Raw genomic sequence first — 24,844 nt, 5'->3', positions numbered from 1 at the left:
AAAAGAAAGAAACTTTGAGAATAAATGGACTTACGGGTAAAGCTTAAATTTCTCTTTGGATCATTTCGTTTTGATTGAATAGAAGAGTTATTGTGATTTTCTTAATTTCCCCCGAAAAATCTGAACAAAATTAATAAAAATTTCCTGGACCTAAATTTTGCTGCAGCGCCACCAATCTTGCAGGGCAATTATTATAGTCTGGTTCCGACCAACTTTCCCCATTGTGTTCTTATCGTCTGTCATCGGACTCGTTCAAAAGCACGCGAGTCTAAGGCCGTGTCCGAAACGACGACTTCGGCTACAGCTACGTCTAGATCAGCGCGTCTACCAGTGTTGAAGAATAGGCAGACGCACGCGATCTAGCCGTAGCTGTAGCCGAAGTCGCCGTTTCGGACACGGCCTAAGTAGCGTTGTATGTATGAGTTCGGTATGTACATGTATTGCGTTTAGACGCAAGCACAAACGACAAACATAATTTCATATATTTTGTAAAAAATATTTTATACAAATACTATTGATATACTACAATAACTGTGAGGTATTTCGTCTCCAATGGATGATCTTCTAGATGATGGTATGTATTTTTGTGTGAGGGTAGTGTTTGTGATGATAGTATATTTTAATTTTAGAAGAGAAACGTTGACACTCGTTGACCACAGAAAGTGAAGTTCCCACAAAATCACAGATCATCAGGTGTCGGAAATACACGCCTCATCTTTCTTTGTTGACGTATAGTCAAGAAAATTGTATTTTAATTGTAAAAAAGGTGTTTTTTTACCCGAATTTAGTAACGAACGGTAATATCCGCCATGTTGTCTTTCGACGCACTTGGACGATTCTATTATACCACAGGGGTGATACAATATGCAAGATGATTATTTACCTTTTTTGAAATGTATTTCATGGCCATGGAGTTTAAAACTATATTATACTTAAGTTTCCCTTTTAAACTTCAAATTCCAGAGTGGCGGCTTAGTTACTAACAAAGAAAAAATCAGCAGCTGCGATATTCTCCCTTGGGGAAAGGTTAATGCTAAACAAAATTGTGGAGAGTGCTTAAAAAAATGAAAGTGTCAATGTCCAGGGCTCGAATTTCACGCTGGACCGCAGGCCCGAGGCCAGTGATTTTAGCTTCGGTCCAGTAAACTTTATGCCGAACAAGTCCGGCGGTCTTGTGGTTTTTTTTATGCATACAATATAGTTACTATAACAAATAATTATATGAAATATATTGTCTTTCATTAAAAAATGTATTTCAATCTCATTTAAAATAAAAGTTTTTGTTTTACTTGTCGTCAAATCAGTGTTCTGAGCACGCCTGAGGAACGTCAATCCGTCCTTTTTTCACGTGCATCAGGCTGCATACAAGTTTTCCATTCAGTTTACTCATGCCCACACCTTGTACATCTAGTCTCAAACCATTTATGTTTATGCACCCGGGGAGTGAGCGAGTTGGGACGAGGGAGTGATGTGTTCGTACCCGGCGCGGCGGCACACCTTAGTACAGCGATGTTTGTTTACCACTGACCATGTGTAAAGTCTGATACCTTACAAAGGAGTGTTGAATTTGCATGAAGAAGGTCTGGTTGCAATACCACACATCCCTGTGTTGCATGGATTAAAAGTAAGGTCTTGTTGCCAAACGTCTTGCTAAATATGGCTACCAACAGTGATGAGCTTCTGACTACTGCTGTCAAATTTTTGGTCAATCTTTTTATGACGATCTTTTTATGAATGCTGCACGTTGCAGTGTTTTGTTGGTGATTTGCCCGTAATATCGGAATAATTTTTTCGAGGCGGCGAGAATGACGTGAAGTAGGTAACTGGAACTTTATTGATTGGGTTTCACAGCAAAAAAAAAAAGCCTCCTAAGGGATGAAAAAGGCCTGCTGTTCTATCGTGTTAACTTTTTTTTTTCCTAATAAAATTTTGGTCTTGTAAAAAATATTCCGGTCCAGTAAAAATTCTGAGCAACAAGCCCTGCCGTCTTGTGGATTTTTTCCCCAAATTCGAGCCCTGAATAATGTGCAAGTACATTGCGGTGTAACCTCTTACCTAGTTTATGAAGCTCTGAGTTGACAATCACTCAACTGAGTCATTTGGCTTGGGCGTAGGGTGAAGAAGCAGAGGGAGCCCATGGTATTGGTAATTTTCCAGAGTGGATACATCCATCCATGATCCAGAGGGAGAGTGCTTCATGCACTAGCCACAAGCCACGTATTTCACCCAAATATCCAGATTGGTTCATTCCGAACAATTGTGCCATCTATCTGCTCAAACTTTCCTGCACCTTCCAGACGCTTGCAGTGTACGTAACAAGGAGTGTGAGTTTTTTTAAAAGCATTGGAATTAAATTTTGTTTTATGTTTTCGCAGATGATCTGGACTTTGACAGCTTAGATGAAAGCGATCTCTCCTTCAAAAGAAAACGTCCTACAGAGGCATCATGGGATAGCGACGATGAACTGTTACAAGAAGACCACATTCCAGTCAAAAAGGTTAGAACTTTTTAATGTTAAAGGGTCTATGTACTTTTTTCTCACACAAAACACGATGTCTACAGATTTACATAAAACTTACACAGTTTAAAAGTTCTGATAGTAGAAAGCTTCCCTTAAAATATTACCTACTGAGGTGCTGTAGTTTTTGGGAAATGTTTAAAAAAAAAACGACACAATTGAGCTTGCAATAAACAATGTGGTATTGAAAGGGTTAAGTCTGACCGAAGAAATAAATGTATTGGACGCTTGGTGGATATCCTCAATAGTCCAATAAAGCCTTTTTGGGGCATGACGGACTTGATAGGAGTGTGCTGATTGGTTTGGGTGTATACCCACAAATTTACCCAAACCTTATAGTGATGTAACATCGTGTCTGCCATATCTCAAAAAGGCTTCCCGATAATCGACCGTTATCACCCTTTCCAATATACCATTCATGCAAACAAATTCGCAGTTGGTTCACAAACATTTTATTGCACAAGTCTTGTTGCAAATAGTTCCTCACCCGAGATCGCCCGAAGGTTGCATAAATGATAGATAGTCCAATGGTGCAGCGTGATCGGGCCCTCGTGCAAATCGACAGAATGCAAGCAGCATATAGACATGTAAGTTTTGTGTGTATTTGAACAATCATGGGAATCTTTCATTTCCATGTTTTCCTAACTTGTAAAGGAAATGTCCAGGTCTGAATGAATATTGACAACCGCCGAAACACACAAAAACTTCCTGACAGCTTGTTCTGTATGCACTTCAATTGGCCAGTTTAAACTTAAAATAATGTCTAAATATTTGTTTTTCTGCAGACAAAAACCACATTATCCGATGATGAGTTAGACGAAGATGCTCTCCTTGGAGACAGTGACAATGAAGATTTCTCAACATATGACGGTACAGCTGAAGGAAAAGGGCCAGGGGAACAGACAGAGGATTCTGCGCCTGTAGAAGCCGCTAATGTAGAAACTAATGATGAGTCATATGAGTATGGGGTCGATGACCAGACCAACGAGCAGACTGAATTTGTCGGTGGTGATGCAGGTGGCTACGATGAACAGTTGGTTGACGAGATTGATGAATACCAGGGAGCTGAGGATCACACGGGTGAGCAAACCGGGGTTGGGACCAGCGAAATCTCAGCGGTGTTGGACAATACAGAGTCAGAGGAATGGGGCGGCGAGGACGGGGAAGCTGCTGTGGGCGGAGACTATGAGGAGGAGGAGGGGGAAGAACAATACCAGGAAGAGGGTGGAGACAACTTTGAGGAAGAGGGCCGAGACAACTTTGAGGAAGAGGGCGGAGACAATTTTGACGAAGGGTGAGTAGTATTGAGCAAATAACCTTTGAACTATTGTCATCATTAGACCTTGAATTTCAAGCATATCGCAACTACACTGCAAGTAATTCAGAAGTTTTTCTGGAGCAGAAATATTTTTACAAGACCAAATAATTTCCTTCTCTCTGTATCTGATATCTCAAATCTTTCACTAATATTTACTGAACATTTATTATTATTAGTAGTGCCTCTAACGTTTTGCTTTATACAGTCGTAAAGTGTTAAGGACCAATTCTCAACACTTTCCTTCAAAGGGTTTTGATACCTTTTGTAGGTAAAGTTTTTGGCCATGACACGAATCCCTACTCACTTTGAATGAATATATGTATATATGTATATAATTTACCTTTAGAAGTTTCTGCTTTTTAAGCAGTGTTGTGACCAAGTCATTTTTTCTCAAGTCAAGTCAAGTCGCAAGTCATCTTTGCTCAAGTCAAGTCAAGTCACAAGTCATCTTTGCTCAAGTCAAGTCAAGTCACAAGTCATTTTTGCTCAAGTCAAGTCAAGTCACAAGTCAAATTAATTAATTTATGTAAATATTGTGCAAATTCTTAATTCAATACGCAAGCTTGTACAGCCTCTTTTCCAGCTGTCTGTATAGCTACTATTGCATAAGCCTATTGATACACGCCTACATAGCTGTCCTAAACGGATTGTATGGAAGAATACACTTTTTCTTTGCGCAAACTAGTGCATGTACACAGATACTGTATGCATGCGCGTGTTACATACGTCCATATAGGCGCGTGCATGTGGTAAACATCGAGATACATGTAGCAGCGGCATTGTCGCCGAAGACTTGACTATTTTAAACAACAATTACGACTGATAATTATTTATTTATTGTCATAAAATCAAATGTATTCAATATTCAAGTCATTTCTCAACTCTCAAGTCATTTTTACGCAAGTCAAGTCCAGTCACAAGTAATTTTTGCTCAAGTCAAGTCAAGTCACAAGTCATTTTTGTCCAAGTCAAGTCAAGTCGCAAGTCAACAAAATTGGTGACTCGAGTCTGACTCGAGTCCAAGTCAACTACTCGATTCAACAAGAGTGTTTTTAAGTCATCAAATTTTTTAGAAAAAAAAAGTGAAAATCACGAAGCAATGTTTTTTCGGAGAGTTGCGTAAATCAGTTAAACAGGCTAAACTAATTGTCATCTCACTGAGACGAAAATTACTTTTGTGAAATATTTTTACTCATTTCTCAAAAACTAACCCAGCAAGTAATACTTTAAGGGAAGTTATCTACAAACTGTCTAAGTTTGATGTAAATCTGTGGCCGTTAGTGTTTTGTGACCTACAAAAAGCACCCAAACTCTTTAAATATTATTGACCCGTCTCAAATTGATGCAGATACAACGAGGATGTAGCTGCTGAGGATGAGGAGGAGATTGCCGTTGAGGATGAAGATGCCGCATTACTGGAGGATGCTATTGAGTTAGAGCCAGGCATGGATGACATCTTAGACATTGAGGACTTTGATGACAGTCTAATTGACGAAGTCCCAGAAGACAATACCAGTAAGTAGTTTTGGAGAAAGCAAAGCTAATGTAGAGACCAAGAAGGAGAGCCGGTCCTCTAGTTAATGAAGGACGAGCATTCGCCAAAATACAATCAATGGTAATAAAACATAATGCAATGTTAAGGACGGCTAATCAAATAAACTTCTCCTGTATATGTTTAATTCCTTTAACCCATAGCATAAAATATGCAATACAATGCAAAAAGTCACAATAATATCTACAATACCCAGTTACACAATGCAGTGTCTAAGCATGGTCAACGGGAAGGTCACAAAAAAGTCAGCAAACAGGGCTAGCTACACGCCGCACACGCGATGCTGCCTGGCAATACACATATGGTCTACAAATAATCCGATCAAAACAGGGTCCTAGTAATCACAGTAATTCGGATAAACTGAGGGTTTAAACACAAAACAATACTCACAAGTGGCTCTATTAGCTTATCCCTTCCAAATGAATAGCTTTTGGAGCATGGCTCTGCAAAAATAGAGAGAAACACAGACCAAATAAAATAAGTTGCTCTTTCAAGCCAAGCTAAAGAAAAAGAGAGTGAATGTCACGTGACATCCCCAAAAGTAAACTTTCTACCAGTTCCATGCTGAGGGCGCACTGGGGATCCCAACACTAACTTCAGCTTTTCTTCCCCGGCTCATTTCTATGCTTAAGCAGCTAGAGGTAGTCGCCAGATCTGTAAAAGTAAATATATTTTCTGTCTTACAGTGAGTGGTAGAACAGCTAAACTTGCTTCCTCAACACCCAATGTACCGGTGAGAGAAAAACCGGCCTCAGTTGTAGAAGTGTCCAAACCTAAAGAACAGGTGAGTCCAAAGACAACAGATAAACTAAGAATTATCATTGTGAATATCTCTATGAAATAGTTCTTTTCAGAGCCACCCCAACTCATTAGAGATAGTCATAGCATGGTGTTACCGCAAACCTTTCCATATAGTATTTCCACCATGCAAAGTTTCAAATCCTACTTGTTTAACTTTTGTCCAGCTTTCTCCACAAGACGATCAGAGCATACTGAACGAAACGTCGAGTTAAAACCAACGGTTCTTTTCAGAACCACCCCAACTCATGAGAGATAGTCATTACATGGCGTTTACCGCAAACCCTTCCTTCCATATTGTTTCATTTTATTTCATTTATTGATTCTGGTTATGAAGCCAAGGACTCTCAGAAAAGTGAACTTAATCACTGTACTCGGCAAGAACCCAATGATGTGAAGACTAGGAAGGAATTTCAGTTTTAGATGTGGGCGAAAAACCCTAGATAATTATTCTGGGGATACCCGTTTAGGCAGGGACTGAAAATCTAATCCATATAGTGCCCCCCCCCCCAGTGGGATTTGAACCAGGGTTTTTGAGGTGGAAGGCGAGGCAAGATACCATTACGCAACCCGGCTGTCCAGCTCTACCTGTCTGGTGTTTCTGATCAGCAGAGTGTGGGTTTGAATCCCCAGTCGTGACACTTGTGTCCTTAAGCAAGACACTTAACCATTGCTTCGTCCTTCGGATGGGACGTTAAGCCGTTGGTCGCATGTGTTATGTAACGCATGTAAAAGAACCCAGTGCACTTATCGAAAAGAGAAGGGGTTCGCCCCTGTGTTCCTGGTCTGATCGGCAGCAAATTGCGCCACAGCATCTTGTAAAGCATTACTTGGTGCTATCAGAATTAGGTCTCATAATTCAAACGTAGTCCCACAATCTGGCAGGAAATACTGTATGTTACAGCGCCAGGAGCGTCACTGGATGACGGACATGTGCGCTTTATAAGAAGCCACAATTATTATTATTATTATTATTATTATTATTATTATTATTATTAATTTTGACAAGACTTCTAAGGAGATTATTATTAAATCATCTCTCTAACAATGTAATATTTTCTATACCATCAACTAGAAGTCGTCAGTCCACAGACTCTCTACATTTGTCCATACCCAAAACGCATCATTCCTGCTCTTTCTCCCATGCTGCACCTAAACTCTGGAACATTCTTCCCCAACACTTAAGCCAACAAGAATCCCTGTCAATCTCCAAATCTTCATTAAAAACTCATTTGTTCCTTCTCTGTTGAATTTGTTTTTTCTCCTGCGCCATGAGTGCCATGCTTGATGGATACCTGGGCCCAATTTCATAGAGCTGCTAAAGCACAAAATTTTGCTTAAGCAAAAAAATCCTTGCTTAGTAAAATCAGTTTCCGGCCAAGGCCAAGTAAACAACAGCTAAATACCAGCCACAAGCAATGTATATGGAATGAAATTTTGGCTAGTAACATGTGTAAAATAAGTGAGCTATTTTCGCGCTTAAGCAAATTTTTTGCTTAAGCAGCTCTATGAAATTGGGCCCAGCGCTTTACTACAAGTATTCATTATTATTATTATCTACCCAGGTTTCATCTCAACCGATTCATTCAGAAGAAAAAGAAGATGAGGAAGGCTCAGACACGAAGGAGGACATACCATCTAGTGACTCGGACGAAGATGAGGACGATGATAACACAAGAGCAAGGTTCAAATCGGAGCGGCGGCCGGTAGCCGTCAAAGTCGGTGGCGCGTCAAAGAGGAAAGACATCCCTGAGACACTAGGTGAGCACAAAAATCTGATTGAAGATGCTTTAAAGGGTTTGGGCAATTTTTGTGTGCGACACAAAATACAAACGTCCACAGATTTGCATAAATGATGGTAGAAAGCTTCCCAATTTTTGTGTACGACACAAAATACAAACGTCCACAGATTTGCATAAATGATGGTAGAAAGCTTCCCTTAAAATACTACTTGCTGAGGTGCTGATGTTTTTGAGAAATAAGTAACACAATTTCACAGATTTTTCTTTGAAACTTCGTCAGGTAAATTATAAATTATTACAAACATCTTCATTCATGTCATGGAAAACAAATCTTGATCTACAAAAGGTACTGAAACCCTTTAAAGGAGCATGCAGAGTATCCCCACATGATGGTTATTTCTGGCCTGAAGTTGGCACGAAGTGGCGTGCATGGCTGAGCGGTCTAGTTCAATAGACCCAAGCTCTGGGCCCACTTTTATAGAGCTGCTTCAGCTGAAAATATTGCTAGGCAAAAATGAGCAGGATGTTGAGCAGAAATGGTTTGAGGTCGTAAGCCCAAATCAGTCTAGCGTAAGTTTAGCCCTCACCTTGGAGTGGCCATCCATTTCCTTGTGAAAAAAAAAGAAAAAAAGTAAAGACTGATTGAAGACTGGAAGGGAAAAAGATCTGGCCCCTTTTAAGAAACAATAGCAAGATACTTATCATTCTGTATAAAGGGAACAAGACAAAAGGACTCTCTTTGTGATGTTTCAATTCATGATTTGTTGATTTTAGCGCTCTGTAGTCAATAACTTGTTTGACAATTATTCTGTGTTTCAGAGATTACCGCCGGAGTTCAGCAAACGCTGGACGACTACGCCCGCCAAAAAGAAGAGCAACAATGGGGCAAAAGGAATAGAGGGCGTGGCGGACGGGGTTTCCGAGGCAACCGCGGCAACCATGGCAACCGTCACCAAGGCCCACCACCCATGATGGGAATGCATCAGGGCAACATGGGACCTCGTTTCCCTGGTCACATGGGACCGCGTTTCCCAGGGGACATGCGGCACCGTTTTCCCGAGGACATGCGGCATCGATTCCCCGGCGATGTCTCGCATCCTTTCAACGAGAACATGCCAAACTACAGGGCCGACATGCCCCCGAGACCTGCTTTCCAGAATCAGGAGGTGGTTCGTGGGCCGCCGGCCGGACATTTACGTGGAGGGAGGTTTGATTTTGAACCCTATCAACCAGGGAAGGGTTCGCCCCACCAAGGGGCCCAGGGATCTGGACAGGAACCATTCGGATCAAACCAGGTAGGTGTTGGAGGGGGGTGGGGGTTGGTGACGACTGCAAGTGTTATAACCAGGGGCCAATTTCATAGAGTTGCTTTAGCAGAAGACATTGCTTCAGAAATGAGCAAGATACCTGCCACAAATAGTACATGTGGCATGGTAATTTGGCTGGTAACCTTATTCTGGTAAGCGTGATTTTGCTGTGTTTAGCTACTTTTTTACGATAAAAAGCAGCTCTATGAAATTGGTCCCTGTCGATGGCATTTGTGGCCATTTACTGCTCAACCAAACAAGTCAGATGGCTGTTGTATTGCAATAACTTTTTCACCCAAGTTTCATAAAAGCCTAAACATATTTATTCCACAGCCTAAATTTGCTCTTCATTCCCCCTATTAGTCTTGTACCCTTCGTACACTCTCAGTCAGTCTGGTGCCAAAACTGTACGTGACTCATAGAGTTATATATAAGAACTAGAGGGCGTACTGGTGATGCTGCTTGCACAATCCAGACGGGACAGCAAGGAGACACGCGCGCCATTCTGTATGGCGTTGAATATGAAGTACACAGTGGAATTTGTGTTTATAAAACGTTATACTGTTATGTCAACTTAAAAAATGGCCACACAAACACACGCTGTGAGATGCTGTTTTTGTCACAACTTAGCAAATGGCCGCAGTGCGCCCTCTAGTTCTTATATATTACTCTTTGACGTGACTTGAAAGCTTCTGCCTTAGCTATGGCTAGATCAGTGAGGCTATGGTTACATCAGTGAAAATGCCTGGGCCCAATTTCATAAAGCCTGTAAGCTCACAAAAACTTGCTTAGCAAAAATAGGTCACCAGCCAGAACTACTAACATTTCTGCAACTGGTTCCGGCCGGGCATTTCTTGCTTAGCCAAGAAGTTTGCCAAACAACTTTCTGTTTAGCAGATTGATGAAATTGAGCCCTGTTCCTCACTGCTGCCATAGCCATAGTCGAGGTCGCTTGATTGGGACACAGCCTAAGAAAATTTGTCAATCAATGCAGAAATAATAATATTTACTAATTTGTACCGGTGCAGGGAGGTCAAAGGTCATCCTCGCCCCATACGCAGGCACCTCCAGCACAGCAGCCCAGTCAGCCTGGTGCCGCGCCTACTTCTCAGCCACAGACGTCAGTCAGTAAGAAGATCCACATTAACCCCCACTTCAAGGGTCAGGTGCAAGTCCCATCTCAACAAGGTAAATAGTCAAGCCATATTGGGGTTTTCTTTGGAGCTGTATAAACTTTTTGTATCTACCAAGTTTACCAATCATAACCGGATGTGAAGTTTGAGCAAATTTGATTCATTATCAATTTAGGAAGAGTATTTAAACATTGTTAATGAATTTTAACTCTAGATTCAGAATTAAAGGGTCATATAACAATAACTGAAAAGTTGAACATTGCAAAAAGGCTGGAAAGATCGGATGTTTTATAGTTTTCAAAACTATCTTTCCTGTCCTGCAGTCGCCCCTCAAGCAGCTCATCCACCAGCAGTCCACTCCTCGGCTCCTACCCACTCCCAGTACCAGCCCCCTTCCACAGTCTCCACCCACTATCAACAACCCTCAAACCCTTACCCTAACCAGTACTCTACTCAGCCCTACTCTCAGCATGGTGCAGTACAGGGGCAACCTCCACAACCCATGCAGACGCAACCCACCTCTCATTCACAGGGACCACGCCCACTGATGGAGCAACAACATCCAGCCAGTTACAGGGTAAGCTTGAATGAAATTGTTAGGCGTCTTGAGGCCTGCGCCTTTGTTGCCCTAGTCTTGGCCTTGGTACCCGATCAAACGTTTCCCATAGACTTGAAGTTTTTCCCGTGGTGTTGCCCTTTGCAATAATAAGGAAACTTTTGGCAAACATAGTGCCTGTGGATTTTTTTCACAGAACTCTTCAATTAGTATTGAATATACAGTGCTTAAACATGTCGATGTAAGGATAAAACCAAATAAATTTTTTTATCCCAATTGCAAATTTAATTTACCGGCTACTTAAACATAGGATGCAAATTTAACCTACATTAAGCAAAAATGACCTTGCTCCCTTAAATAAAATGAAAAACCAGGCCTGTCGTAACCAACCTTGCATTGTGACTATGCTGGTTTATATGGGAGGAAAACAGGATGTCAAGCTTTGATAAAGATTTCATCATGGCACTTACTGCCATAAAGCTAATGACACTTTGCTGAACACTTTCAATTGAACAATCCGTCATTGTTTGCCACATTCCAGGACCCAAACCACCACCACGGAGATCAACAATCCGGACAATGGATGCCGCCATCAAGCCAGCACCCAACGTCAGCATCCTGGACCCAGCCTGGTCGCCGTAGCCCGGTGTCGGTCACATGGAGCCACCAACAGGGTCCGCCAAGTAAGTCCCAACACTTCAGAATCACACACCCACATTGTGACAAAAAAAAATGCTTAGAGTTTAGATGTTACATTCTTATATTATCCTGTCACTACAACCTTCTTATAAGAGATGTTAAATTTACATCGGGGATAAAGAATATTAATTGGGCTTTTACCCATACACGTATTGGTAAAAACCAATTGAAAACTTTCTTATAGCTTTGTGTTGCAAATCAGTTCAACACAGCCGTAAAAATGCTGAACTACTTAAAGTTGAGGGCTACACTTAACTGATTTGCAGTTGACCCAAATCAACTGTCACCAGGGGTACTGGTGGGGCTGAAACAGTCCATAGGAAGTTAGGAATGGGTATCATCCACTAGGAGTCTGGCTGGTAGAGCAGAATGCACTACCTTCTCAACTTTTTACAAAGCGGTTATGGTTGAGTGACTTAAGGGTGCAAGTGTCAGAGTGGGATTTGAACCCATCCTCTGCAGCTGAGAACACCAGAGCTTGGCTCCAATGAACTAGACAGCTTGGCCAAGACATGCCAAGCTTATAACCTAAAGTATTTTGTCTTGTCAAATAATCAAGTTATTTCTGTTTTGCCTCGACCAATAGGGCGAGAGTTTGATGGCCACCAGCCCCATCAACACTCGCAGCAGTTTAACAGAGCCCAGACGCCACAAGAGCGTATTCCGCCACACCAACAGTTCCAGGCACCGAGGGGGATGCAAGTAAGTCTTGTAAGAGTTTAACCTGAAAATAGAGGACAAGATTTTTTTTGGGGGGAAAATGGTGTTGTTTTATTTGATCTCAGTAGAATTAGAGCCTTCTAATGATATCCGCTTGGGGTCGGTCTTTAAGGAAGTGGATTCAATCAGCAGATTTTGCATCTAGCAAAATATTAAGACTGAACATGTTTTGTGCACACTGAATATTGGGTAGCAAATGATGGTTTTTGTGTAGCAACAGAGACATTCTGTGTAGCATTTTGCCTGCTATATCAGGGAAATAGAAACCATGTGTCATAGTTTCTGCTCTGCACCAAAACATGATGAAGTGCTGTACTTTTGTACAAATCTTCAGGAACGTTGGAGTGGACTCGAACCCTTCACCTTTGGCATTCTAGAACAGAAGTCTTAAGCCACTGGCTAACTAAGTGTACCTGTGTAATTTGTTTTTACCCTTACACCGATGTGTATTAAAGCCATTGGACACTTTCGGTAAACAGTATTGTCCAAAGGCCCACACTTCATGTATCAAAACTTATATATAAAATAACAAACCTGTGAAAATTTAGGCTCAATCGGTCATCGGAGTCGGGAGAAAATAACGAAAAAACCCACCCTTGTTTCTGCACGTTTCGCCGTGTCATGACGTGTTTAAAATAAATCCGTAATTCTCGATATCGAAAATTGATATTGTTTTAATGTTTTCTCAAAAAGTTAAGCATTTCATGGAATAATATTTCAAGAGAAGTCTTTCACCATTACCTTCTGTAAACCCTGTAAGTTATTTGTAAATCTGTGAACTTTTAATTATTTTTTTCTGTTCAAAAAGTGTCCAATAGCTTTAAGCCACTACCTAACTAAGTGTACCTGTGTAATTTGTTTTTACCCTCACACCAATGTGTATTTAGCACTGTATACTCAGTAATTTCCCGAGTTTTGTGAAAACAAATCCACAGGCAAATCACTCGGATGGGATTCAAACCCAATATCATTGCAGTGCTGGAGCACAAATCTTACCACTAGAGTTTGTAAAGTTTGTGTATTCTCAGCGTCTTTGTATACATACTCAGCGCCTTGAGTACCTTGTTTGGTAGATACGTGCACTATATAAGACTTCGCTATTATTAGTATTATTATCATTAGACCACCGAGTTTAGCCAGATGGCTAGAGCAGTTTGAATTCTGTGTTAGGGGTATCGCAGCGATTTAAAGGCAGTGGACACTATTGGTAATTACTTGGAATAATCATAGCATAAAGCCTTTCTTGGTGACGAGTAATGGGGAGAGGTTGATGGTATAAAACATTGTGAGAAACGGCTCCCTTGGAAGTGCCATAGTATTTGAGAAAGAAGTAATTCTCCACGAATTTGATTTCGAGACCTCAGATTTAGAACTTGAGGTCTCGAAATTAACCATCTAAACGCACACAACTTTGTGTGACAAGGGTGTTTTCTTCTTTCATTATTACCTCGCAACTTTGATGACCGAGTGAGCTCAAATTTTGTTATTTTATGCATATGTTGAGATACACAAACTGTGAAGGCTAGTCTTTGACAATTACCAATAGTGTCCACTGCCTTCAAAGGTACCTCCTGACAAAAGTCCAGTTCGAATCCTATTAAGCAGCAACCTTTGCCAACTGCCAAGAATCCGTCGTCTTACAATCCTTTTTGAATTTTCAATTGTCTTGTTTTTAGCCAAACCAAATGCGCCCCCACAGTGAGCCCCAACACCAGGGTGGACCAGGACCCCATCAACAAGGCCAGCCTTACCATGGGCAAGGACCTCAGTCAGCCAGGTACGTTGTGACATATTACTTATATAAATCTTAACAACCTCTGCATCTATATAGGATTTGAGGCATTGCTCGGTGAGGTATCAATGTATATTTGGTTTGCGGTAACACCATGTGTGTATCTACTTGCCAGGTAGAGTTGTTCTTAGAGAACTGTCTTGCTTTATTCTACTGCTGCGGAGTAGATAATCGGAGGTTCGGGAGACTTCTCAGAACTGTCCTGCTTTTTCACTATTGCCAGGGCGGATGGTATAGAAAATAGACTGGACTACTACTTTAGCTTATAGGATCATAATTAACTGTACTGCCGCGGAGTCAGTTCTGAATTGGTCTCAACGTTCGACTAGCTTGCTCTAGTCATCGTCAGGAGACCTCTGCATCAACAACAAATGTATGGATAGTTGATATCAAATAACAGGAGGGAGTAGCTCTCAAAATTTGCTTTTGACCCCTGTATCCCCTTCAGCAAGAGCTAGAAAGGAAATTTCAGATGGGGTATGTCATGGCTGAGTAGTCTACTGCATGTTGCTTCGGACTTAAGTTCTGATGGTTGAACCATCATAGTGTTGGTTTGAATCCCGGTCTCATGTATCCTTGAGCAAGGCACTTGACCATTAATTGCTTCTCTTTTAACACAGGTGTTTAAATGGGACCCCTGCCAGGGCTGAGAGAGTTTTGTGTTGGATTAACCCCTTAACCCTAGTTTAAGCAGCTGGGAGTTGTTCGCTCCTCAGGGAGTTAAACAAGTCTGAGGAATGGTCTAAGAATATGCCTGATGAACAGTGATAATTAGATTGTAAAGCCCCTTGATCTAGCCACTAGGATAGGGGCTATAAAAGAACCATTTATAAATACCTCAGACATTTTTGCTATTCCTATTGGTGGAGAGCGCGTCACGTGGGTGTGTATAAACCTTTGTTTATGACAAGTAAAAAGTGTTAAAACATGGGCGTGACACGCGAGTTTGCACCTGTGCTTATAAGACAGTTTCTTCATTCCTATTGGTCGAGAGCATTGGCCAAGACAGTTGTGCCACATCACACGCAGCATTCCCATATAAGGAGTTGTTTACCCGAGGGGCTTGACTGGGCTTTACCATTTCATAGCTGGAGGGGTGTTGTGTTGAAAGAAATCATTGAAAAATTATAATTTTTGCATTTATTTCATTTTTTGACCATAAGTGTTGATGTTTTTTGACCGAAAAGGTATTTATGAATGGGAATCAAAGTGTGTTGAAGAGGTTTTCAACTAGTGGTTTAAACCCGCCGAGGCCTGGTTCTTGATAATTTACCTCGACTTTGTCTCGGTAAAATTATCAAGAACCAGGCCTCGTTAGGATTAAACCACTAGTTGAAAACCTCTTCACCACACATTGATTCCCTTAATTATTGCTACTACAACTGTGGTTTCCCCTCACCGTTAAAGTAAAAATAAATGTTGACTTTTTGTCTCATCTTGTCCAACAGACAAGGTTCAGATCAGCGGTACCCCACTCCTAGTAACCAGCAACCAGGGCAGTTCACATCTCAGCAGCACCGCCCTCAAGGCTCTAGCGTCCAACCCTCGCCGACCCCGAATCAGGCCAACAAGGGCAATATACTCCCGTCTCCGAAGCGGCTGATCGAAGAGGCCTCCAAAAAGGCTCCAAATACTAAGCAAGTCAAAGGAGAGGTAAAGTCTAAACAATTTTAACCCGGCTCAATTTCATAAAGCTTTTGTTGGAAATTTGCTCAGCAAATCTGCTCGGCTACAAACTTTTAACCTGGCTCAATTTCATAAAGCTTTTTGTTGGAAATTTGCTCAGCAAATAAGCTCGGCTACAATTTTTTGTTGGGAAACCAGTTTACAACCAATGTACATTACACTGTAATTTGGCTGGTAACCTCTTTCTGCTGAGCAGCAGGTTTTCTGATCTACTTCCCAAAAGCTCATTGGAATCTATTACTCCAGGGATTGCCAAACGGTGGAGTGCCATCATTTTAAAGGCAGTGGACACTATTGGTAACTGTCAAAGACTAGCCTTCACAGTTGGTGTATCTCAACATATGCATAAAATAACAAACCTGTGAAAACTTGATCTCAATCGGTCATTGAAGTTGCGAGATAATAATGAAAGAAAAAACAACCTTGTCACACGAAGTTGTGTGCATTTACATTGTTGATTTCGAGACCTCAAGTTCTAAATCTGAGGTCTCGAAATCAAATTCGTGGAAAATTAGTTCTTTCTTGAAAACTATAGCACTTCAGAGTGAGCCGTTTCTCACAATGTTTTATACCATCCACCTCTCCCCATTACTCGTCACCAAGAAAGGTTTTATGCCAATAATTATTTTGAGTTATTACCAATAGTATCCACTGCCTTTAATGTACCTCCTAAGATCTGGATCCAAGTTTCAGACTTTTTAGAACCAACACTACTATAAAAAAAAGATGTTCCCGTAGTGTTACAGCAAACCTCTCTCAGTTACACATCCACCATGCAATGTTACAAATCCTACTTATCTCCTTTTCCTCCCAGATTGACGAAGACGCGGAGACGCGGAAACTACGCATCCAGCTGGAGGAGCAGAAGAAACTGCGAGAGATGATACTCAAGAGGAAGGAGGCAAGGAGACAGCAGCTAGCTGCTTCTAAGCAGGCCGAACTCAAGAAACGCCTCTCCACTAAGAGGGGCAAGTCATCTTCAGAGTCTTCAGATACTAAGGTAGGAGTAGGAGCAAAGACTCGGAGCTTGATGCTTGGTTCAATGGACCCTTCCCATGAAATATGCTAATTACATTCACACATGTGTACAAACCCTATTGGTTGGCAAACACCATAGAGTTGTGCACTAAGCAGACGCGCACAGCTATTAGCCGTGTATAAAACAGTGCGATGTACCCTCATTTTGCCAACCAAAATGTTAGTGCGTACGCGCTATGTGAAGTTTACATATTTCATCGGAAGGGTCTATTTCATTGATAAATTTTCAATTTCTTACATTTCGAGAAAGAAAAGTGAACTCCCAGAAAATTGAACACAATCACTGTTCTTGCCTAGAACCCAATGGAGAGAATACTAGGAACGAAGGTTTTAGTTTTGGATGTGGGAGGAAAACCCCTTAGAATTATTCCCTTGAAAACCCACGCAGTCAGGTAGGGACTGAAAACCTAATCCTTGTCCTTCGGGGTCCTACATAAGAAGATCAGGATTCATAAATGTAAAATTCTCATAAATTTGTGTATTTTTACCAGAAGACAAACCGTGAACAGAAATCAACGCCGCAGAAGCAACAGCAACGGCCCAATTCCTCGCAGTGTGCTGCTGGAACGCCAGGTCCGAGGCAACCGACAACGACGCAGCAACCACCAAACCAGGCTGGCAACCGAGCCACTTCTTCAGGTTTGACAACCCAACTATTATAATTATCGTATTTTCAGCTCCCTTTTGTTTGTCTCCTTCATTGTTTATCTTTGCTTTTTCTGTGTGCTTTCTGCCTCTCTCTTTCCGTTGTTATTCTTTCCACTCGACTGACTCAGTTAAGTTACACTAGTATACCTGTTCATGAGTGTTTTGTTGTCTTAAAGAATTTAGTAGGGTTTAATCGTCAAACCACTTAAATATTATTTGCATTTAAACTGTACGTCTTTTTGGTTGATTAGCAAATTACAACAGCTTCTATTTTCTCATTTTATTTTTGGGATTGACTAGGAGTCAGGGAAAAGTAGAAAATCTGGAAAAGTGTGACCAATTTGTAGCAATATGAACTTTTATCGTCATGTTTCTTTTCATATTCACAGCCTCAAACAGGAATAACAGTGCACAATCTCAGCAGTGGGCTGGTGGTCCCGAGCAGCCCAGACCCATGACCCAACCAATCAGACATGACGCCTCACCCCTCCTGAAGCAGGAACCTCCCACTCAACTGTTTCAGCAACAGACCTGGCAACAGCAGCAGAACGTCAAGGTGTGTTAGGGCTCTGCTCTTTTTTGTATCTTTTAGATTTCTCTTAAAACTGCTTCTCATTTCCATTAACCTCCCCCTTGTGTTAATTTTTGCTTGTTTAAAGGTTTTGGTGGACATGGACCCTCAGCCTATTCCTACAGTAGGAGCTGGCGGCAGAGTGCAACCTCAGCAATCAATAGGTGTTGTTGGCTTGGCCAATAGGGCACCAACTGGGCAGGTCAGAAGTCAGCATCCAGGTCAAGTCAGAGGTCAACAGCCAGGTCAGATCAGAGGCCAGCATCCGGGTCAGATCAGAGGTCAACAGCCTGGTCAGATCAGAGGTCAACAGCCAGGTCAGATCAGAGGTCAACAGCCAGGTCAGATCAGAGGTCGGCATCCAGGACAGATCAGAGGTCAGCATCCAGGTCAAATCAGAGGTCAACAGCCGGGCCAGGTCAGAGGTCAACAGCCGAGCCAGGTCAGAGGTCAGCATCCAGGTCAGATCAGAGGGCAACATCCAGGTCAGATTAGAGGTCAACAGCCAGGTCAGATTAGAGGTCAGCAACCAGGGCAGATCAGAAACCAGCATCCAGGTCAGATCAGAGGTCAACATCCAGGTCAGATCAGAGGTCAGCATCCAGGTCAAATTAGAAGTCAACATCCAGGTCAGATTCGAGGTCACCAACCAGGGCAGATCGGAGGTCAAAACCCCAGTCAAGCTAGAGGACAGCGACCTCAAGGTCCTCCAAATAACATGGGGCGAGGCAGAGGCAGAGGGCAGCCTCGGCAGAGGTTTCCAGGACCAAGAATGGGGCAGCCACAGGGGAATGGACCTCGACCCCAAGGCCCAAGACCTCTTGGTCAGGGAGGGCTTCAATTCAGAGGTCCCACACCACAAGGTATGGCACCTAGACCTCAGGGACCAGGCACACCTCAAGGAGGACCCATGCCACAGAAGAGGTAAGCATTTTGTGTATTGTGTCTTGGCAGGTCTCAGAAAAAGCATCAACAGGTTTTTTTTGAAGGCCAAAGGGATAACAAATGTTGTATTTTTTGTATAGTTTTTTTTAATATCAAATATCAAACTAACCAAACAAGTAATGGAGGATTGTATTTTTCTGAATTAGATCTGTTAAAGACAGGATAGGATTACCACAGAAAGGACCTGCCCCAACTCAACAAGCAGCACCCCAACAGGCACAACGTCGTGTCGTCCAACAGCAGTCCCCTCAACAAGCCCAGAAAACGACCACCTTCCAGGGCGCTGGTAGCAACCAGCCTGGCCAGCCTGGAAACAAAAGGACAGTTGTACAGAACTTGATACCGCAGCAGCGGCTGCTGCAGCAGAAGCAGCAGCAGCGCTTGGCGCAGCGTCCTCAAGGTGGTGCCAAACAGCAGGTGAGGGTGCTCCCGCCGCAGCCGCAGCGGGTCGTCAAGCAGATGTCTGCGGAGAGCCCTCAGGTGGTCAGGGGTCCGCTGGGGATCCTGATCGACGGACTGTCGGCGTCGACCAATAAGAAGAACCTGATGAAGATGATGCAATCCTGTGGACCAGTCAAGGTTAGGCGTTAACCCCAGCCAATCAAAAATCAAACTGCATACTTGGTTCTTTTTTGTTTGCCGGATAGACAATTCAGATTTCTGAGCCCTTGTTTTTGGTGTCTTTTTCTCGTTTTTCTATTGTAATAAACATCAAATGTGTTTCTGTTTCTTTGTTTTTGGCTTCATTGCATTCAGACTATGGAGATTGTTGCCAGTGAGAGGAGAGCTTATGCCAAATTCTGCCGTCCAGAAGATGCCATGACTTTCCAGACGAAGTTTCACAGGTAAGAGGAGTGGGTTTAACCCTTAGGGAGCGATTCAAAAGTGGGAATATTAGAAACGTTCTAATTGGATCGGATGTATGTGCACATGGTATGTGCACATGGTCTGCTTCGAGCTGATAAGAGCACTGGACTCAGGCTCTGGTCTTTCTGCTCAGCATAGTGTGGGTGAAGAAAAATCAGACGTCATTATTTTTGGTCTACTTATCTAGTGCTGCGGACATTGTTCCCCAAAGAATCCCTAAAGTTCATAACTCCAGGGGTTATCACATGGTGGAATTGCCATCATTCAAAATGTTGAGTTGTCAACCACTGATTTTTTTCTTGAACCAACACTACTCAAAAGAGATTTACACATGGTGCTATCGCAAACCTTGAGCCTCATTATCTGTTTATGAATTTGGCCCTATATTGAAAAGAACCTAACACAAACCCATCTTCAGACACCTTTAAGCATTTGATATAAATGAACCCAGGTTTATGTTCTGTAAACAAACAATATCATTGCTGATGTTGATAGGCACATGATTGATCTGGCCACCATCAGCGTGAGTCTGATCCCAGACTGAGTCCACCAGACTACTCCCTTCCCTCACTGCAAAGCCACTCCTCCAAAAAGACTGCATCAATTGAGTGACACACTGCAATCTACCTGATGGGAGGGCAATATCAACTAGCGCACCATTCACGTCACTGGCAAGCAGAGTAGAACATGAGCAGTGCAATACCGTCAAGAGCACCATCTGGCTCAGTGGTATGATTTTTGTTTGTTAATAGGCAGGCAAATTTTGTCGTTTCTTGATTGATATTTATGAAGTAAATTTCTCTGCATTATCTCTGCTCATTTGTAGTGTTTTATGTGTGTTTGTTGTGAACAAAGGTTGACGTATCGTCAGCACTCCTACTGTAAACATAAAATAAATAAGTGTTCCCAATGCACATGGGAACTGGGTGCTTAATGTGTTGATATGTTGTCATGGCAATGGGAGGTTATTCTCTGGTTGCTAAGGTGGATGAGGTGGAAAGGTTAGGATGGTTTCGCAGACAGAGAGAGTATGCTACTGCAAAGATTTTACAGCAAAACGTGAAACTCCAGAGTACTTCATCAAGAACCTCTTTTTTGCATGTCGACTTGTGGATTGAGCGTACTTTAGAATGTGCTGTCATCGTTTTGAGAGCTACGTTTGTTTGAACGCTAAATGGAAATTGTGATGGAAACTGTAAGGAGCGTTGGACTCTTAGACTGTTAATCTGCAAATGTTCAGTTCATTGATGCGGCGAGGGCTGATTTTTAAATAACTGAAGAACTGTTGTGAGATGTTTTTAATAAGTGGAACAGAAATGAACTTCTGAACAATGATGGGCAACCATAAACTATTTGAACTGCTTTGAACATTTAAAAAAAAGTTAAAGCTGTTTTCTAACAAATCAAGAGTTCAAAGCAAGGCCGTAAGGAAATAGAGTGCACAACAAACAAAAAATTCAAGTCGACCAACAATACTTTCAAGAACACGGGCGAGATTTTTAAGGAAGTCGGCAAGTGGTTAGAAATTTGAAGGCTTCTTGTATATTAATCCAGAATGGTGGATTCCAAGAAAGCCAGGTTGTACAAGCTGGGAGGAATTTGAAGCAAGCCATTTGGAAAGTTCAAGCAAGCCTGCAAGATTGTCAAGGCAAGCAAGTTGGACTCCAAGCAAGCAAGTTGAAACAACAAGGAAGCAAGCAGGCAAGAATGTCAAGGCAACCACGTTTGATACCAAGCAAGCATGGCGGAGCTTCAAGTAGGCAAGTGTGAATTTAAAGGCAAGCCAGTTGGATTTCACAACACCATGTTAGCCAGGTTGAGTACAAGCCATTGTTAATATCAAACCAATGTACAAGCCAGTTTCAAGGTATACACCAAGTTCAGTGCAAGCCTGCAAGCCACCACCAGGCAGTGTACAAGCCAATGTACAAGCCAATGCCAATACACAAGCCAAATTCCTTGCAAGCCACCAAGCCACCGCCACATTGTTCACCAGTGATCAATGAAACTGAAAAGCTTCCAATGAAATCAACCAAAATCCAACACCAGCAGCCATGTGGACCTCAAGATAAACAGGACATCTACTATCGATGGACACACCTCACGACCTTTGACTTTACGGATGAAGTCTAGCAAACCCTGACTCTGACAAACTTACAACTCAAATGTCATCTTTAAGGACCATTAGGAATGTGCTTTTTAACAAACACAATAGTGCTCTCACAGCAGTTACCAGCCGATTTGACCCAGTTTTTACAAGCTGGAAATGAGCCATTCAGTTTGTGCATGTTTACACTACTATCACTAGCTACAACCTTGGACAAAAACGTATCCTACAAGAATCACTCAGATTTGCTGCCCCTTCAAAAGTTCCCCACAGACCTTTATGATTTTCGAAAGGAAGTGGCCCTCTGTAAAATGAAACTGACCTTGCTCCATTTAAGATGAAGTTCTAGACCTGTTATATGTAAAAAAGCTGTGCCTGTCCCATGGTTGGTGTTGCCATACACTTATCAGTCTATCAAGTTCCTGCAAAACTATAGAACATGTTTGGAGGTAATAGGCCAGCTTGGGAGCAATGGTAATCTATGGGGTTTTATATAAGCAAATGATTGCCTGGTTCAATTCTGTATTATGAAAAGTACACCCAGGCCTTTAATTAACAATTGCCCTGTGCTTTTGCTGTGGTGCCCTTTTGAAAAGCTGGAATACAAATTCAAATTCTCTTAGAGTGCCCCTTACCAGAAACCAAATTGCTGTGCCCCTTCAAAAGTGAAGTTGAAGGCCTGTACAGCTGAAGACTTTTGGATCATACTGTTTGAAATGCCTAGATTTATCACAACTCTGGACCTTTCTCAGAACCACTGGTTCTTTCAAACTAGTTTATTTCTCAAATGTCTACATACACCGATTGATAATCAGGAAGTCGACAGAGAACCCTAATACAATGACAAATTGAAAACTCTGGCAAGAGCTTCTGGGGATTGTACAATTTTATGTTTGACTTTTTGCTTAATATCGGGCGAAAGTGTCTGGGAAATTCTAGCATGAGTTCTCGAAGGGGTGTCCCCTGAAAAATTTGGGCCGTCTTTTGAAGAAAAAAAAAAACATTTTATTTTTATGAAACATGATGTACAGTTGCTGTGAATGAAATGCCATAAATATAAAATAAAATCAAAGTACTAATCCCAAAACCTTAAAATGGACTCACTCAATGGAGTTGATAGATATTTCCCAACTCCACAAAAAAAACCTTGCCTTCGTCTTTGGGAGTAGGAAGTAGGCAAAAGGAATTCTGCCATTTTATCGGGTTTGAGTGGGGGGGGGGGGGGGGGGGTCATGTAACAAGTCCTCAGACACTGTCCCTCCCTTTACGCCTCCTTCCATCTGCTCCTCATTGCAAACCAAACATGGGTGTATAAATATTGACTTCAGACCAGATGGTTTACCCCGACAAGAATGCGCCCCCCCCCCCCCCCCCCCCCCCCACACACAGACATAATAATATCGTTGCACTTCCCTGCCCAACTTGGTCCAATTTCATAAAGCAACAAAAGTTATGCCCACCAGAATCGGTTAACATGCACCCTTTGTGACTGGTATCCCACTCATTTCTTCCAAGCAGAAATGTGGTATGGTACTTTGAGGCAGTTTGTGGTACCAGTGTGTACATGGTAGAATAGAGATAAAATCCTCTTCACAACAATTAGATTTTTTACGAGATCCCCCACATATCCTGTCTGTAAAGTGTGGCGTAATTCCACTGTAAGCCACACCCACTTCTCACAAACTGGCCCCAACAAATGCCAGATTCTCTTATGAAATGCATTGAGCTATTAATTCTTTGAGTGTTTTACTTGGGGGATGTGGCTTTCACATGTTTTTGCTCAATTGTGAATTTCTGTCAGAATGTACCTTTTTCATGAAATATGTAAATTGCACATAGCGCGTGCGTACTAACATTGTGGTTGGCAAAAATGAGGGACTATCGTCCTGTTTTGTACACGAGTAATGGGTGCATGACGTAGACGCGATTGTGCGCCTGCTTAGTGCACAACTCTATGGCGTTTCCCAATAAACAGGGTCTGTACGCATTGGTGAATGTAATTAGCATATTTCATGGGAAGGGTCAATTGGGAATCAGTCACAAGAAATGTTTCTGAGCGTTGAAATGAGTGACATTTGGCAGGCATGGAATTACAGAGAGACTACAGAGGCAATGGCCTCTGTTGTTAGCCCAGTGCCATATTTCATAGAGCTGCTAAGCACAAAAATTTGCTTAGCATGAAATTTCTTCCTTGATAAAAACAGGTTTACCAACCAAATTTCCATGTGATTTTCAGGATAAGCAAACCAAAGCTGAATACCAGTAACAAGCACTATGCAACAAATGGAAATTTGGCTGGTAATCCTGTTTTTATCTGGGAAGAAATTTCATACTTAGCAAATATTTGTGCTTAGCAGCGCTATGAAATTGGGCCCTGGTCTTGGCCTTGGTGGCCCCTTTCAAGGTTTCCCATTGATTTAAAAAAAAACAAATTAATGGAAGTTCCCAAAATGAAAATGGCCTACCCTCTTAAAGATGAAATTCCATGTCTGAAACATTCCAGTACACATGTATGAATTTCATTTCCCTTTTAATCATTTTTGTTTCCTTTGATTAAAAAAAATACTTTCCCTTAACACAAGAAAGTGACAGGCCCGCACCATCATTTTGTTTATCAATATTTACCTGTATGGCTTGCCTTGTTATTTCATGGAAGTGCTCTTTGCAAAATGAAAGGCCTGCTTTTATCAAATTTACACAAAAATGTGTACCAGCTATGGAGCTGGCAGGAGTTTTGAAGATGCGCTTGGTTAGGGGTCAGAGGTTATGACCTATCCAATTAACAACAGTATAGTCCAACCCCTTTGGATATAACAGAACTATGTAGGTTATGAGGTTTCAAGTCCA

The 24,844-nt window shown here is 41.9% G+C and overlaps 1 protein-coding gene across 1 annotated transcript; it reads left to right on the top strand.

Moving 5' to 3' along the window:
• The first annotated feature begins 451 nt into the window (after nucleotides 1-451).
• LOC117300354 (chromatin modification-related protein eaf-1-like) lies at nucleotides 452-23,205 on the top strand. The gene is made up of 21 exons (XM_033784118.1): nucleotides 452-574; nucleotides 2,376-2,497; nucleotides 3,304-3,812; nucleotides 5,185-5,351; nucleotides 6,075-6,172; nucleotides 7,752-7,947; nucleotides 8,748-8,952; nucleotides 9,055-9,223; nucleotides 10,264-10,423; nucleotides 10,692-10,945; nucleotides 11,466-11,607; nucleotides 12,210-12,325; nucleotides 14,020-14,120; nucleotides 15,584-15,788; nucleotides 16,636-16,821; nucleotides 17,351-17,498; nucleotides 17,897-18,063; nucleotides 18,167-19,002; nucleotides 19,170-19,602; nucleotides 19,780-19,868; nucleotides 20,386-23,205. The coding sequence occupies exons 1-21, from the start codon at nucleotides 553-555 to the stop codon at nucleotides 20,432-20,434; spliced, it is 4,374 nt and encodes a 1,457-aa protein (XP_033640009.1). The 5' UTR covers nucleotides 452-552; the 3' UTR covers nucleotides 20,435-23,205.
• The last annotated feature ends 1,639 nt before the right edge of the window (nucleotides 23,206-24,844 follow it).

This window comes from Asterias rubens, chromosome 15 (genome assembly GCF_902459465.1).
Source record: "Asterias rubens chromosome 15, eAstRub1.3, whole genome shotgun sequence".
NCBI lineage: Eukaryota > Metazoa > Echinodermata > Asteroidea > Forcipulatida > Asteriidae > Asterias > Asterias rubens.
The sequence above is the reverse complement of the archived record's forward strand: the minus strand, read 5'-3'. Positions and strand labels throughout refer to the sequence as shown.